The 15,698-nt window shown below is 37.8% G+C and overlaps 2 protein-coding genes across 4 annotated transcripts in view; one reads left to right on the forward strand and one right to left on the reverse strand.

The window, feature by feature from the left end:
* Positions 1–8,536, reverse strand: part of NUP155 (nucleoporin 155) — a 58,865-nt gene extending 50,329 nt beyond the window's left edge. Inside the window, exons 1-4 of one of the 2 annotated variants that reach the window (XM_067730543.1) lie at positions 8,220–8,533; positions 5,483–5,620; positions 3,273–3,369; positions 543–613 (exon numbers count right to left, since the gene is read on the reverse strand). In XM_067730543.1, the coding sequence (XP_067586644.1) occupies positions 543–613; positions 3,273–3,369; positions 5,483–5,620; positions 8,220–8,376 (463 nt within the window). In that variant the 5' untranslated portion in view covers positions 8,377–8,533. Of the gene's footprint in view, positions 1–542; positions 614–3,272; positions 3,370–5,482; positions 5,621–8,219 lie in introns of both variants that reach the window. The other variant, XM_067730544.1, reaches the window with a different exon arrangement.
* A 2,660-nt stretch (positions 8,537–11,196) lies between these two features.
* WDR70 (WD repeat domain 70) overlaps positions 11,197–15,698 on the forward strand; it is a 313,153-nt gene continuing 308,651 nt past the window's right edge. The window contains exons 1-3 of one of the 2 annotated variants that reach the window (XM_067730546.1): positions 11,197–11,252; positions 11,855–11,920; positions 13,995–14,078. In XM_067730546.1, the coding sequence (XP_067586647.1) occupies positions 11,902–11,920; positions 13,995–14,078 (103 nt within the window). In that variant the 5' untranslated portion in view covers positions 11,197–11,252; positions 11,855–11,901. Of the gene's footprint in view, positions 11,253–11,602; positions 11,754–11,854; positions 11,921–13,994; positions 14,079–15,698 lie in introns of those variants that run through there. The other variant, XM_067730545.1, reaches the window with a different exon arrangement.

Below are 15,698 nucleotides of genomic sequence, written 5' to 3' on the forward strand. Positions count from 1 at the left end.
GGCATGGACATATATACACTACCAAAGGTAAAGTAGATCGCTAGTGGGAAGCAGCCGCATAGCACAGGGAGATCAGCTCCGTGCTTTGTGACCACCTGGATGGGTGGGATAGGGAGGGTGGGAGGGAGGGAGACGCAAGAGGGAGGAGATATGGGAACATATGTATATGTATAAATGATTCACTTTGTCATAAAGCAGAAACTAACACACCATTGTAAAGCAATTATACTCCAATAAAGATGTAAAAAAAGAAAAACAAAACTTATGCAAACTTGAAGAGGTAAAAAAAAAAAAGACTAAGAAAAAGCAAGATAAAATTCAAGAATTGTAGTTTAACAATTTTAAAGGCAGACTCACTTATACCATAAGGTGAGTAAATTGTTAAATATTCCTAATCACTTTTTGTATTTCTAATTAGAAGTAATTTAGAACAAAACTTCAATAGGAAAGTTAATTACTTAAAGTATAATATCATTTAGTCCTAAAACATTTTGGAATCTTATGTACAAACATAATTTAATCTTTATATTTTTATTTCTTACCAGCTTTTGGTTTTACAAGTCCCACAGCAAGAATAGTCTCATTAAGTCCATCAAAATAGGCAAGGTCTCCTCTGTCAACAGTTGAAGAAAAACATGTTATACATGTAAAGGAAAAAGTTTTATAATGTTCTTCAAGACTATAGAATATAATAAATCAGCAAACAAAACTGTTCTAGTTCCAAGACTCAGGCACACAGGCCTACCTAAGGCTAAGCGTAAACCAGGAAAAAGCGGAATGCTGGTCCCCATTCCAAACATCCCCCCCACCAGGTTGCAAGTCTCAAGCAATAACAGTCTACTGCTGCGGCAGGGGCAAGAGGACCCTCTCAGAAGCACAGGCTCACAGGGAGAGCCTATTGCTGGGGGAGAAACAGGAACACTGAGAAAAAATCCAGCAACCCAATCTGTACGCTAAGTGCAAAATACTTCTAAAGGAATTTGAAACCTGTGGTCCACTGAAGGTACCACTGCAACAACAAAACTACACTCGGCTTAACTCCTGAGTTGGAAAAAGTCAACTCCCTCACAATAAAGGCCTACCTGCTAGGCTCTAGCAAAGGAAGAGATGTGCCCACTTCTAAGGATAAAGGGTATTTATTGCAGTATTCACTGTCCTATACATGGTGTCTGGCTTTGAGTAACAAAACATGAGCAAAAGAGCAAGCAAAAAAAAGCCCCAGTGTCAAGAAACAAAGCAATCAACAGAAGCAGAGTCAGATGTCTGAACTATCAGACAGGAAATTTAAAATAAATATAATCAATATAGTATAGGCTCTAATAAAAAAGATGAGCAATATGTATAAACAGGTAAGGCATTTCAGCAGAGCAATGAAAATAATTAGAAATAAGCCAGTGAAAATGTGAGAAATAAAAAGCACAGCACAAAGAATATCTTATATGGACTTTTCAGTAGACTTGACGAAAGAATCAGTAAACATGAAGTTAAAGGTCAATAGAAATTGTCCAAATTGAAATAAAAAGAGAAAAAAGAGTGGAGCATCCAAACAGAGCATCCAAAATTTGTTGGAAAACATCAAGCAGCCTAACAAAAGTATAACAAATCTCAGAAAAGAAAGGAAGAGAACAGGAAAGCACAAATACTTTAATAAGACAATGGTTGAAAAATTTTCAAAAATAACAACGACTTCAAACCTAGATCCAATAAGCTCAGAGAACAGCAAGCAGGATAAATACCAAGAAAAAAAAATGATCCAGACTTTGAGGAAAACTGGTTGTCCTGCAAAGGGCCACACAAGTGGACAGAAAACACCTACATGGCAACCTACGTGGGGCCAGGTTTCCCCATTTTCCCAATGCTGTGGAATTACACAGGCTCCTTCAACAACTGACACAGCCCCCAGAACTAAGAACAATATTGGGAGAGCTGGGGATTCGAGAAAAATGAACTGAACAACATTACGTTTGTATCATCCAGATGGAACTGGGATTTATAATAGAAAGCTATCAGAATAACTGAAATGAAGGCTAAGGTTTTTATAGAATTGAATTTAGGAAGTAAAGATTTATATCCAGTACCTGTGCCTTGATTTTTTCAATAGACAATGTTCAAATAATTTTTCTTTAAATGAGTTTAGTTTGAACACACAATAAGGTTGAACCACACTTTCCATGTGGGCAGGGACTATGTTTATTCAGTACTGTTCAAGCACAAAAAGTGATACATGATAAGCTCAATGTGGTTTTTAAATGAATAAGTTAGAAGTCAATGGAAATATAAAAATTTCATTAAAGTGAAAACCCTTTTCAATGAAATTATTCTCACATTTATCTATTTTGTAATTTTCTTGCATTAGGTTTTCTTGAAGAGATCAATGCCTAAATGAACAGGTTCTACTCTTTAGTATAAAAATGAATATGTTATGTGTAATATAACAAACTGGGGCAACGTTCATGATACATGAAGAACAATCACAACCTTATATCACTATTATTATGACTATATACCATTTCAACAATAAAAATAGCTAGGAAAATTTCTAATTAAAAAAGAACAGTAAACAAAAATGATTTAAGCTACAAGTTCTCATATAGTGTCAATTTTGATTCAATGACACTGTATGTTTCTAACAAGTATGTTAACTACTCAGGAGCAAGAGTTACATCTTAATATGGATCTTCCTCTGGTTATCTCACCCCTCACCTAAAGATAATATGATGGAGAACTGGAAGGTAAAATTTTTCTCCAAATAGCCAAGAGTAAGATCATCACATCAATAAACTTTATTTAAGCAAGAATGCCTTGGGCCTTCACTCAGACTCTTTTATACACATTTAATTTACACAAGGTCAAGCCCACAGAATAACAACAAAACTGTTAAGATACTTCAATAAACTAACATCCTCCCACTCCATGATATGCAGGGAAAACAGAGGTCTTTAAAAATCTCAAACCGTCCCTCAAAGAATTACTGCTAGACTATCATTATTATAGGAGTTTGGGAAATAAGACTGCTGCTACTCAGAGTGGTACCCAGATCCCCAGCATCACCTGGGAGCTTGTTACAAACGCAGACTCCTGAGTCTTAATGACTAAAACATAATCCACATTTTAACCCCATCCCCAGGTTGGTACGTATACTGAGAAGCACTGACCCGGATGTTAGAAGAATGAAAGATAAACCAGGCAGCTTTTAATGAGTAGAATACTAGTTGTAATAAAGATAATTTAAATTCTAATCATGCTAAAGCAAACCAGTCATAAATACATACCCATCTTCGTAGTTCCACATGAATATGTCACTGTCGATTGTGAGCCAAGCTCTACTGATAGCAGGGAACACGCCCATCATGCAGTTACACTGCATATCTGAGGTAGTGTGGATGTAAGGTAGAAAGATTTCAATCTCATTTTTCTTAAACTTGTTTCAAAAGATTTTGATTTAAAATGTATGATTAGAGCTTCCCTGGTGGCGCAGTGGTTGAGCGTCCGCCTGCCGATGCAGGGGATACGGGTTCGTGCCCCGGTCCGGGAAGATTGCACATGCCATGGAGCGGCTAGGCCCGTGAGCCATGGCCGCTGAGCCTGCGCGCATCCAGAGCCTGTGCTCCGCAACGGGAGAGGCCACAACAGTGAGAGGCCCGCGTACCGCAATAAATAAATAAATAAATAAATAAATAAAATAAAATAAAATAAAATAAAATAAAATAAAATAAAATAAAATAAAATGTATGATTAAAAAATCATGACTTATTCACTCTTCAATCAAAAGAGCAAATGAATTATCTTTATTTCCAATGAGTTTAATGAAAGCCATAGTGTATGACGGAAATATTTATTATAACTTCTAAATAAAGCTATCTGACCATTTAAAATGTACTCTAAATAACAAATGTAATGTTTTTGCCATTACTAACTTAAAAAAGTATTGATTCTGAGTAATACCATTGGACTTTAACAGTATAAACTGTTTCACTGGACCAGTTTTTCCAATGGTATAGAAGAGTGATTAAAAAAAAACAAAAAAAACAAAAAACAGGGACTTCCCTGGTGGTGCAGTGATTAAGAATCCGCCTGCCAATGCAGGGGACACGGGTTCGATCCCTGGTCCAGGAAGATCCCACATGCCATGGAGCAACGAAGCCCATGCGCCACAACTACTGAAGCCCGCAAGTCTAGAGCCCATGCTCTGCAACAAGAGAAGCCCCCGCTCGCCACAAGCAGAGAAAGCCTGCACTCAGCAACAAAGACCGAACGCAGCCACAAATAAAAGTAAATAAATTTATAAAAAAACAAAAACAGTCGGCATGCTAAAGTCACAGCCAGGTGACAATCTACAAGCCTCGTATAAACTGAAAAATAGACAAAGAATTATTTACGTAATTATAAGATAACGAAACAATTGTGAAAACAAAATAATTTCCGAATTAAAGAAATATCTCTTGTAGATAGTATAGTATTACCAGAGAATTAAAGAATATTAAGAAACTAAGCAAAGGTAGAGTATATGATAAGGTGTATTATTTATTTAATAACACTATTTTACAAAGTCTCAGAGAAACAATGAAAATATAGATTAGATTTTACTAGTTTTCCTATTTATTTTACAAGCATTTTCCCTAATTTTTCATTTCTTTGTTTTCTAAATCACACTGTATTGAAATATGAAGCCCTTTACCCTGAACAGATTAACATACTTTCAAAAGTCAGATTAAATTTTTATATAGCATCTTGATGTCTTTATTATGAGAGTTACAGACTGATTTTTATAAAAGCTTCCTAGCAAAGAACTATAAATATAGTCCTTTTATAGGGTATGCCACACTGTAAGAAAAACAAATAAAATCTTATTTTTAGAGGATAAGAAAACTCCTCTAACTTCTCAGTCTATGAAGATGGCATTAGTATCAATACTTCAGTTTCTTATACCTTTAGATACAGATTCTTACTGTAATCCTTAGAAATACAACAAATTATAAACTTCAATTCTAAGACACCAGTAAGTGTAAAAACACACCAAAAACTTTTTGGGGGGTATTTCCAGGAGAAAATACCTTGCAGTTTTATTTTAAACATTTTCAGAGCCAGTTCCCAGTTCTAAAATGTTAACATACAGGAAAAAATAAAAACAAAAATCATGGGTCTTTGAACTGAAAAAGTGGTAGTAAAAAATCCCTGTATAGCACTTAATTGGAAAGTAATGCCTTGCCATATATCATTCAAAAATGCAGAGTTGCTTATAAACAATTTACTCTCCTCAATGTCCCCAAACAATTAAAATGTGACTCAATTTTCAACACTCAATTTTACATGAAATTTTCTAGGCACATGGCAAACTACCCACATACTTAAAGTGTATTTTAAATAAAACCTTATATGAACTTATACACAATGTGCTAATTAAACACAAAACTAGAATTATAATAATGAGAATACCAATTTTTAAATCTTTTAAAGAGTTAAATACAAAGTAATAGGATACGTCCAAACTGTTCAACAAGTTCAGGTGGGAGAGGAACTCTTCGAATGGAACTGATCTCTGGCAGGTTGGGTACTGACAGCAAACCAGGTCCTTGTAGAGGATAATCCATATCTGACATGCCAGAAACAGTGGGATTATCTACAAAAAATAAAATAAAATAAAAAACATTTATTTAAAATAATAATGTATTGGACGTCAAATGGGCATACAGAAGTATTGCAAGCTACAAAAAAAATTGTGCATCTGGTTCTAAAGGTATAGAGAGAATAAAGTAGTTCTGTTCTGACATAAAGGAGGCCTGATAAATTCCAATGTTAAGATGGGGTGCAATTACTGGTTTCAACACCGAACAGAAGGTTATCTTTCACAAAGACTTTCTCCATAAGAAAAGAAATGTTTAGTTCAATAATTTACAGTGTTTTCCTATTATTTTACTAATCTGAAATGGGAAAAATATTATAAAACAGCTTTGTTATTCTCAGATAAAAACAACTGTGGACAAACAAAATACTGACTGGGGAAAAAACAGCATTTCCTTTCCCACTTAAAAATTTAAAGATTAAAACAATCCATGCCTTTTCCCATTATGTATCCACCCCCCACCCTCAGACCAATATACAAACAAAGGCAACCTCAGAGTCGTTGTGGGTTTGGTTCCAGACCACCGCAATAAAATGAACATGCCCAGAAGCGAGTCACATAAATGTTTTGGTTTTCCGGTGCATGTAAAAGTTATGTTTACACTATACTGACATCTAAGTGTGCAACAGCATTATGTCTAAAAAAACAATGTACACACCTTAATTTAAAAAATATTACTAAAAAATGCTGTCACCTGACAAGGCAGGGGTGCCACCAATCTACTGTTAAAAAAAACCAGTATCTGCAAAGCGCAATAAAACAAACCACAATAAAATGAGGTATGCCTGTAATTCCACAAAAGCAGTATTTTATTGGGGGGAGGAGTGGGAGAGAATCAGACTACTCTATAAACTGCTCTCAACTGGCAACCTTCTCTTCCTCTAAAGCCCAGACACTAAGGACAAGAGCAGGCTGGTCTATTCAGCCTGTCCTTCCTAGTCCTGAGCAAGGTGTTTTAGTTCTGATTATTTACTATTATTATTTACTCAGGCACCTTTTCAGCCTCTCTAAAGTACAAAGATGTTGGGGGAAACTGACATATAAAACAAATTTTTAAATGTATTATGAAAATTTTTTAAATTTATACAACTAGAGAACAAATGCAATCAATCCCTATGTATTGAGTATCCAGCTTCAAAAATTACCAGTAACATGCCCAGTCATGTTTCATATATGTCAGTCACTATCCACTTTTTCCCTAATGTATTTTTTGAAGCAAATCCCAGACATTCCATTTACTCTTAAAACATAATTTTAATAGAACATTACACATGTTCAACTACAATAGGAACACAAAGGATGGAATTAATAATTCTGGTGAGGATATAAACCTCACCAGAGTTATTTCTGGTTGAGAAAGCCTTCACAGAGAAAGTGGTATTTAATGGAGTCTGGAAGAATAGCTTGTCAAGCAAAGAAGAACATTCTAGAAATGATGAAGAGTACATGTAAAATGAAATCCTGAAGAGGGGGTTCTTATGGGAAACCTGTTAAATTCGGCATAACTGAAACAAGGAGGTCGAGAATAGGATGGAAGAGGGAAAGGAAATTTGGCTGAAGAGGTAGATGTGTGTAAAGGTGGATAGGTTGGACTGGGGTCAGATATGATGAGAAGACCAGAATGTATGGACTGTTTGTACACCTTGCTTTCAGAAATAAGGAGTACAAAGGGAAGAGCGCTATTCAGGATGAGAGTTGTTAACAGGCCACTCAGTTCTTTTAAGACAAGCCCACTGGTAAGTAGCTGCCAGGAGTAAATACTCTTCGCTTTGTTTCTGTCTTTTCTCTGATTATAAGTCAATTAATGACTTTTTATAAATCGTCAAAGCTGTCTTTTAGGTTTACATTGCAGATTAACCTGGTTAGATTATCTTGGTTCTTGCTTACCAAAAATCTTGTTTTTATCTTATTTACTCTTCTCCAATTTCCACCTCACAAAGGGGGTCACTTTTTTTCTAGCAACTTGTGTGATGCTATATGCCTTGAGGAGCCTGGCCTTAATTTAAAACAGATAAACAGAATATTTTACGGACACCTCTCTTTGTTGGCACAAAAATCTGCTTTACCCTCCGTGTTCACCCATCATCAGTGCTGATTTCCCTTCATTCCGCTGGTAGTTCTTTTTAACATCTTTCAGGACTTCATATTACACTAACTCCATACATAATAAAGCATATCTCTGAGCGAACATAGTAAATTTCCAAATTAACTTCGTATGCTCTTCAATTTTACTCCAACATTAATATGAGGTATTAACAAGGATGAGAATTGGATCAGGTGATCCTTCTCATCTGGTCTTAGCGATACACACTTGGAGGCAATGAGAAGCTCATTAAGGCTGGAAACTTTGCCTCTTTCTGCTTCAAATGGGGGCTTGCTCCTCATTCCTATCCCCTGAGGTGCCTGTAATGAAGAAAGTGAGAGAAGGAAAAACATTGAAAATGGGCTCTTTTCCGCCCTTCAAAATGCAGCAAACAGCGTCCCAGATCTCAGGATATCTTCGCCGATTCACCCTGCGGATAAGGATCTATTTAGGGAGTCAGACGAGAGTCCTTTGGGATGAGAAACAGTCACCAACTTGGCAACGATCACTCACTTGGGGCAGACACCATGAGCAGATCGGAAAGGTCCGGGTACATGCGGTCTTCTTGTAACTGACGGTCGATGAGCCGCCCCGCATTTTCCAAAGCTTCCTGCAGGGCTGCGGCCGACGTGGACGCCGGCATTGCCGAGCCCAGCAAAGAAGACGGCATATCGAAAATCGGAGACAACAGCGACCGGAGAAAGGCAAAAAGCAAGGAGAAATAAGAGAAATCCCAAGACGCTAGCTCAGCCCCAAAGCTTAGGGCGCGCGCGCCAAACAAGTGCCCCGGCGCCAGCGCATGACGTACTTCCGGTTCATAGGGTGGGGACTATGAAGCCAGCTTTTCGGCGCTGGGAAGAGGAAGCTGTTAGAGGGGGCTGGACGTTGGGGGTGGAGCTAGTGAGCGGGAGGTGCTTCGAAGTGGGCAGGCTGGTTGTTCTGGGCGGGAGGGGGAAATCGGTGGTGGGAGTGGAGGAAGGGAGGGAAGGAGGGAGGAAGGGGAAAGGGGAGGGACTGGGGAAGGGGAGGGATGGGACGGGGTTGGTAGGGGTGGGGAGCAGGAGGGAGCGGGGTCCGGGTATGTGCGAGCCGGTTAGTGCGGGGGCAGCGCAGGCTGCTCGGGTTCTGGTGGGTTTAGCGCGCGCTTGGATCTGAGTGCCTCGGGGATCGGAAACCTACAACAGCAACTATTTTGAGTATGCGTGTCAATTTGGTGCTGCAAATAACTTGTCTTCTGAGAGTGGATAGGAGTTGGTAGCTGTTTGTTAAAAAAAGTTTACATATAAACCAAAATTTCACTAGAAATATGGGCTTCGGTGTAAATTAAAATTCATAAGGTTTTCTATTTCAGTATCGTTACCATTTGACTTTGTGGGACGTTACTGTGAAAAATTATGTTTATGGAATCTTCACAGCGTACAGGGACGTGATGCCTTGCTTTATTTCCCATTTCAGAGGGGAAGCAGGTGGTTCTAATTCACTACTTCATCCCCAGTGCATAGTAGAGGGACTGGTATAGAGTAGGCCACCTAATATATCATCTTCTACAGCAACTGAATTCTGAATTTGTGTCAGACATTGTACCTGTGCAGGGAATATCAAACTGAAACAACATTCCTCTTCTCAAGGTGCTTTATGCAGGGACACACAGGCCAAAAAAACAGAGTGCATCACCATATTTTGTATATGGGGTATGTATTAACTGCAGTAAAAGGGTAAGAGAAATGAGTGAGGAGAGGCAGGATGGGCTTCATTTCATGCAGAAGGCAGCTGGAGTGGTTAAAACAAAGCAGTAGTCTTCAAAGAGCAGTCCTTATTTAGAATACTTAGAATTAGTCCTTATTTAGAGTCTCACCTAAGTTACATCCGATTATATTCATAGTTTAGCAAATCAATAGCTGAATTGCTCTGAATTGGTCTTTTGCTATTTGAATTACTTTTTACTGCCTCAAATAAAGGGTTGACTAAATTTCTGAATATTAAAAATACTGTGATATTACAGATCTATACATATAATTTAAGACTTCATAGCAAGTATACCAAGAAAAATTAGATTTGTATTACTGGTAGATAAATAGGCAGAGGGGTCGCCAGTTGTCAGTTTTCTTTTATTTGGTAGACTACAGGTTGAAAACTGACAGTCTGTCACAGGGTTGGTTTGTTTTTAATTTGAGACAAAAAAAGTACAATAGAAAGTTTTCAACTCTACAAATTGGATATCTAACAATACTGGTCTAATAGTCCTGCACACAGCAACAGCATTTCCAAGGATCTAAGTCCAAGACCCTCCATTCATTTACATATTGCAATGGCTGCTTTTCAGCTGCAACTGTTGAGTTGAATAGTTGGTACACAGGCCACATGGACTCAAAGCCTCCGATATTTACCATCCAGCCCTTTATGTGAAAATTTTGCTGAAGACATCTCAAGAATAAAGGTTCTAAAACTTTTGATACCTTTAAAAATTATTAAGGTGTCCAAAGAGGTTTGGTTTTTGTGTGGATTGTTGGTAAAAAGTTAATCAGTCGATCTAAAAAAGAAATGGAAAATTTTATTTGTGCCAAGCTGAGGATTATAACCCGAAACAGCATCTCAGAAAGCTCTAAGGACTGTTCCGCTCATTAGAAGTCAAAACACAGTTATACAAGTTTTTCGAAACAGAGGGCTGTACATTAAATGATGTATTACTGACAGTTTACACAGTCCAGATCTAACCATCATCTTGGCCACTTTCAAGATCAAGAAGGAACGTTATCTTTTAGGGAGTTGTCTTGTTGATGCTAGGAGAATGTTGCTCTTTATGGTTGAGCAGGTATTTCCGCTGATGGTGGAGGTTTGGTTGATACAAAATGCATATACACAATGCACAGTAGAGAGGAGAGAGGAGGTCAAAAGGCAGAGAAATGTTTTTGTGTTTGAATTTTTCTTGTCTTGCGACAAAATATGAATTTTATTTCACAGGTTTATTTTTGTTAATAATTGCTAATATCTCATAAAAATGAGAAATTTAAAAAATAACTTATTTAAAAGAATAAGCCTAATCCTCGTTAATATAAATAACACATATTTTATGAAAAATCGCCATAGTATCTAAAACTAAACCATTAGAAGAATGCTGTTATTTTACATTTTTGCAGATCTCTTAAATGTTTGGCTAAATAAGAGATAACCAGATTTCATATCTCTTGTTGTTACTTGTTTAGTTGAAGTACACGAAGAAAAGGGGGCCTCACAGAGTTATGCAGCTGGAAAAGGGAGTATTTTAATAACCTTTTTAGACACTTGTAAATATTCTCTGACAGCATACCAAAACTAAACAAATGGTAGTCTCTTAATGGTTAGTTGTGACGTGGAATTTGAAACCATCTTTAGAATTCTGAGGATTAAGTGTCACCTTGCCAGTAAACGCGTCTTTTTTTTGGCTCATTGGGTCTTCGTTGCTGTGCGCGGACTTTTTCTGGTTGCAGCGAGTGGGGACTACTCTTCGTTGCAGTGCGCAGTCTGCTCATTGCAGTGGCTTCTCTTGTTTTGGAGCACGGGCTGTAGGTACGTGGGCTTCAGTAGGTGTGGCGTGTAGGCTCAGTAGTTGTGGCTCAGTGGACTCTACAGAGCAGGCTCAGTAGCTGTGGCATAAGGGCTTAGTTGCTCTGCGGCATGTGGGGTCTTTCCAGACTAGCGCTCGAACCGATGTGCCCTGAGTTGGCAGACGGATTCTTAACCGCTGCACCACCAGAGAAGTCCCAATAAACGCGTCTTACAAAGTAAAAAGTGTTACAGAAACTGCAGCTAATATTCCCCTTCCCGTGGGTTCAATCTGAAGCCAGCTTCTGTGGCGCTTATACTCCGCCAGCCCGCTAGGGCGGCGCTGCTTAGGAGGCCTCTGTCCCTTCGCGGAAGGCGCCGCTCTTGGCCTTGGCGGCGAGGCTGACGCTCGGAGGCGATACTTCCTGCCTGGTTTGCTGCTACTGTTTAGCAGCTGTTTGGGTTGTGGGTGTTGCTGGTTCTGTGGCGGGTGGCAGACCATGGAGCGCCCCGGACCCAGCGGCGGTGGGTTCAGTGAGGCGAGCGCCGGCGGGGTGGGTCGGGCAGGGCCGACGGCGCTGGGGGCTCCGCACTAACAAGGCCTTTTCTCTTTTCTCTCGTCCCAGTGACAGGCTCAGACGCATCAGGACCGGACCCGCAGCTGGCGGTCACCATGGGCTTCACGGGGTTCGGTGAGTGACTGCCCTAGGCATGGTCCCGTTTCATTTTGCAGAGATTTTAAGAGCCGCAGGTTGGGAGGGGGGCCCGAGGTGTCACCTGTGTTCCACCCCTTCCGCAGTGCCAAGTTCTCATTACTTTAGCTCTAATGTGTTTATCTTGCAATTTTTAGACACAGTCTTCCCCATCCGGTTTCTAACTCCTGCCTGTCTCTTGGGACCAGCTCAGGTGACACTTATGAGAAGGCTAGTGAGAAAGAAAGATTGCTTTGTGACCCACGCGGTGGAGGGTGTTGGTTGATGGAGGGAGTTGTCTCATTGCGTCCTGAGCCTGAGCGCTAACCACTGACTGTGGTCTGTAATAAGATGGCCCTTTTGGCAACAAATGGGCCATTAGGTGATGTTATAATAGTAAATCTTTTATTTTATTAAGTTGTAGTTGATTTATAATGTCATGTTAGTTTTAGGTGTACAGCACAGTGATTCAGTTATATATATTCACTTATATATGTATATTCTTTTTCCTTTTAGGTTATTATAAAATATTGAGTATAGTTCCCTGTGCTATACAGTAGTTCCTTGTAGGTTAGTCTTTTTTGATTCCAGTTTTTCTATTCCAGAATCTTCATTTCAGTCTCTCTTTTGTTCATTCATACATTCATTTATTCTGGTAACGTCTTGAGCCACAAAACATATTTACTATCTTCTAGGTGGTCATGGCTACAAAAGTACCGTATACTTCTGTAGTATTTTGGTACTTATTTTTGTTTCAGTTCTTGTAAATCGCTTTCTCCCCAATTTCAAAGGGAGCACATGTAAATAGCAGGAAAATATAAAGAACCCAATAAATAAGAAGGAAGAAAGTAAAATCATTCATAATTTCATGTTCTAGAAATGAAGACTTAAAAGTTAGTTTGTTTTCCAGTTTTTCCTGTTGTAAGATCGTATATATGTACAGTTTTATATTCTTAATTATATAGAATTTGTTTAATTCTTAATAGTTTGAGGATTTTCCCATATTATAAAATGCTTTTCCAAAACATGATTTTTAATGGTTGAATAGTAGATAGAAATGCTATAATTTGTAATATTTTTAACTTTATCCCACATAGTTTCTAACTTTTATCAGTAATACTAAAATAAACATTTTTATAAAGAACTCTTTTATCTCCTTTTGTAAAAGGAGTTTTATGCATATTTCCATAGGGTAGATTTCTAAAAGAGGGACTACTTTGATAAAAAATACAGATATTAAAAAGTAACAAAAAATTGGGCATATAGCTTTTAAAGCTTCTTGATATATATTGTCATAATGCTGTTCAGAAAGGTGGTTTCAGTTTATAACAAAGTCAGTAGTGTGTAAGAAAGCCATTTTTATCATATTCTGGCAAACAAACATAGAATAGGTAATATTATTAAAAAAAAAAAAGTCAGTAAAAGCAAATACAACATTGTTTCCAAGCAGATTCAGGTTGTCAGAATGTCAGTTCCTTGTGGTTTCCTTATTTCCTTATTGGCTGTCTGGTGGGAGTTGCTTAGCTCTTTTAGATACCTGCATCACTTGTCTTCTTGCCCCCTTCATCTTCAAGGGAACTGCAGCTCTTGTCAAGTTTCAGATCTCTCTGACTTCTGCTATATCTATTCTGCATCTTTGCATGTAAGGGCTCCTATGATTAGATTGGGCTGGCCAGTATAATCTCCCATTTTTTAAGTCCATAACCTTAATTAATCTGCAGAGTCCCTTTTACCCTGTAATGTAATGTATTCTCAGGTTTCAGGGATTAGGATATGAATATTCTCTATTCTGCCTAGCACACCAGTGTTTCAGTTTCAAGGAGTAGGGTCTAGATGAATTACAGGAGGATGGGAAAGTTGGCTGGTTAATGTTATTTAGCGATGAGATTGTAATTAAAAATTCCCTGGAAAGTAAACTCTTTCTTCATTGATATTTTATGGTTATTTTGTAGCCCTACTATAAATTAGGTAGACTTAAGTGGTTATTGTTCAGTCAGTAAGTATTTATTTAGTACGTAAAGTTTGGCCAACTTAGTTCAGGAAAATCATAGTCTGCTACTTATTTCTGTTTTAGGGAAAAAAGCTCGCACATTTGATTTGGAAGCAATGTTTGAACAAACTCGAAGAACAGCAGTGGAAAGAAGTCGGAAAACACTGGGTAAGAAGTTCAGTTACTTGCTCTTTTATAGGATTAAATACTGTATCCAGCTTACACCAGTGTCCTACCAGTTATAAAATTATAAGACTGAAAAAAATTTCAAAATTGTTAAAAGACCATATGTGCTGGTTCCTTTGGAAGCAGACGCCTTTTTGTCTTTGTTTTTTTAAACACGATCAAAGTTGCATCTAAACAGGATAAGAAGGTCTGAGAGCTAAAATCTTTTAGTAGTGTGAGGTATGAACAAACAAGGATTCAAAATTAATTTATAAGAATCAGAGCAGTGGTTTCTTTATTACCTCTTCTCCCCCCCTCTATCTGATTCTCATTTCATTTTTTTCTTTCCTGCTTACAGCGGAACCAGTATTTGGAAGGCTGGGCGAGAGGTGGCTCTCAGAGCTGTGTACACCACTGACCGTTGACCCAGACAGTATAGAAAATTGAGACAAACAGTGAATGTGGCTGCTGCTGTTGAATCTCTGCATTAATAAGTTGTATCAGACATTTAATGAAGGCCTTAACTTCCAGACTGTGTGGTTTGATACCAGGTGGTTAGCAATTCTAGATACCACCTCAGGGTCTTAGAAGGAGACTGACTCCTCTACTGCTTTCTTTAGATCTGATTCAGATCATTCTTACACTAGAGAAAGGATAGATGTAACCTGATAGAGCAGAAAGGGCTAGAAGCCAGAGACAGGACTCCTGGAAAAATTTAAGTGAATGTTATTCCAGCACTTGTCATTGTTGGTTTTAAAATGATAAATTATGTAGCAGTAATATCTCATATTTGGGAAGCGCACTTGATATGAAATGTTTTTGGTTTTTGGAAGAATAACAGTTTTTGTTGTGTATGTGTGGTGAAAAGACAGCTATCTACATATAGTATGTATTTTTTTAAAAAACACTTTCATTTCTACATTCAGTGTAACATAGTAATGAACTCCCGTATACCTATCACACAGATTTAACTACTGTAACAGTTCATGGCCAGTGTTAGTTCCATTTACTTCTCCTCTTAGATTACTTTGACACAAATCCTAGGTACATTATCTCACCCATAAATATTTTAGTATGTCTTTAAGAGATAAGGATTTGGAAAGATCTTAACCAAAATACTCTTACTACACCTAAAAATATTAAATAATTTAATATTATCAAACAATATGTAAACACATGCTATCTGCAGCATACACGAATGTGTTATACACTTAATTTTTAAATGTTTTAGTGAACACTTACACTGTTACAGTATAACTTTCTTGTATTTACCTCTTTCAGTGTGTGATACAAAATGCTTTGAATAGGGATTGTCTTATTCTCCTACCTAAGTTTTATAGTCCCCAGGACCATGCCTTCCAAGATAGGTTCTCAATATATATTTGTGAAGATTGAATTGAATTTAAAACTGCAATACTGCCTTTAAAAAAATAAATCCTGCATCTTTGGAGAATGTTTTTTAAATGGCATGATGAATAGTAAAGAGTTTGGGTTTTGGAGTTGGAGGATGCAGGTTTAAGGGTTAACCCCACATTCCACTAGATGAATGACATTGGATGGATTTTCAAATTTCAGATCCTTAATTTCCCCATCAGTTTGGTGGCAATAATAATAAGATCTCTC

This window comes from Pseudorca crassidens, chromosome 3, assembly GCF_039906515.1.
Source record: "Pseudorca crassidens isolate mPseCra1 chromosome 3, mPseCra1.hap1, whole genome shotgun sequence".
In the NCBI taxonomy this organism is placed as follows: Eukaryota; Metazoa; Chordata; class Mammalia; order Artiodactyla; family Delphinidae; genus Pseudorca; species Pseudorca crassidens.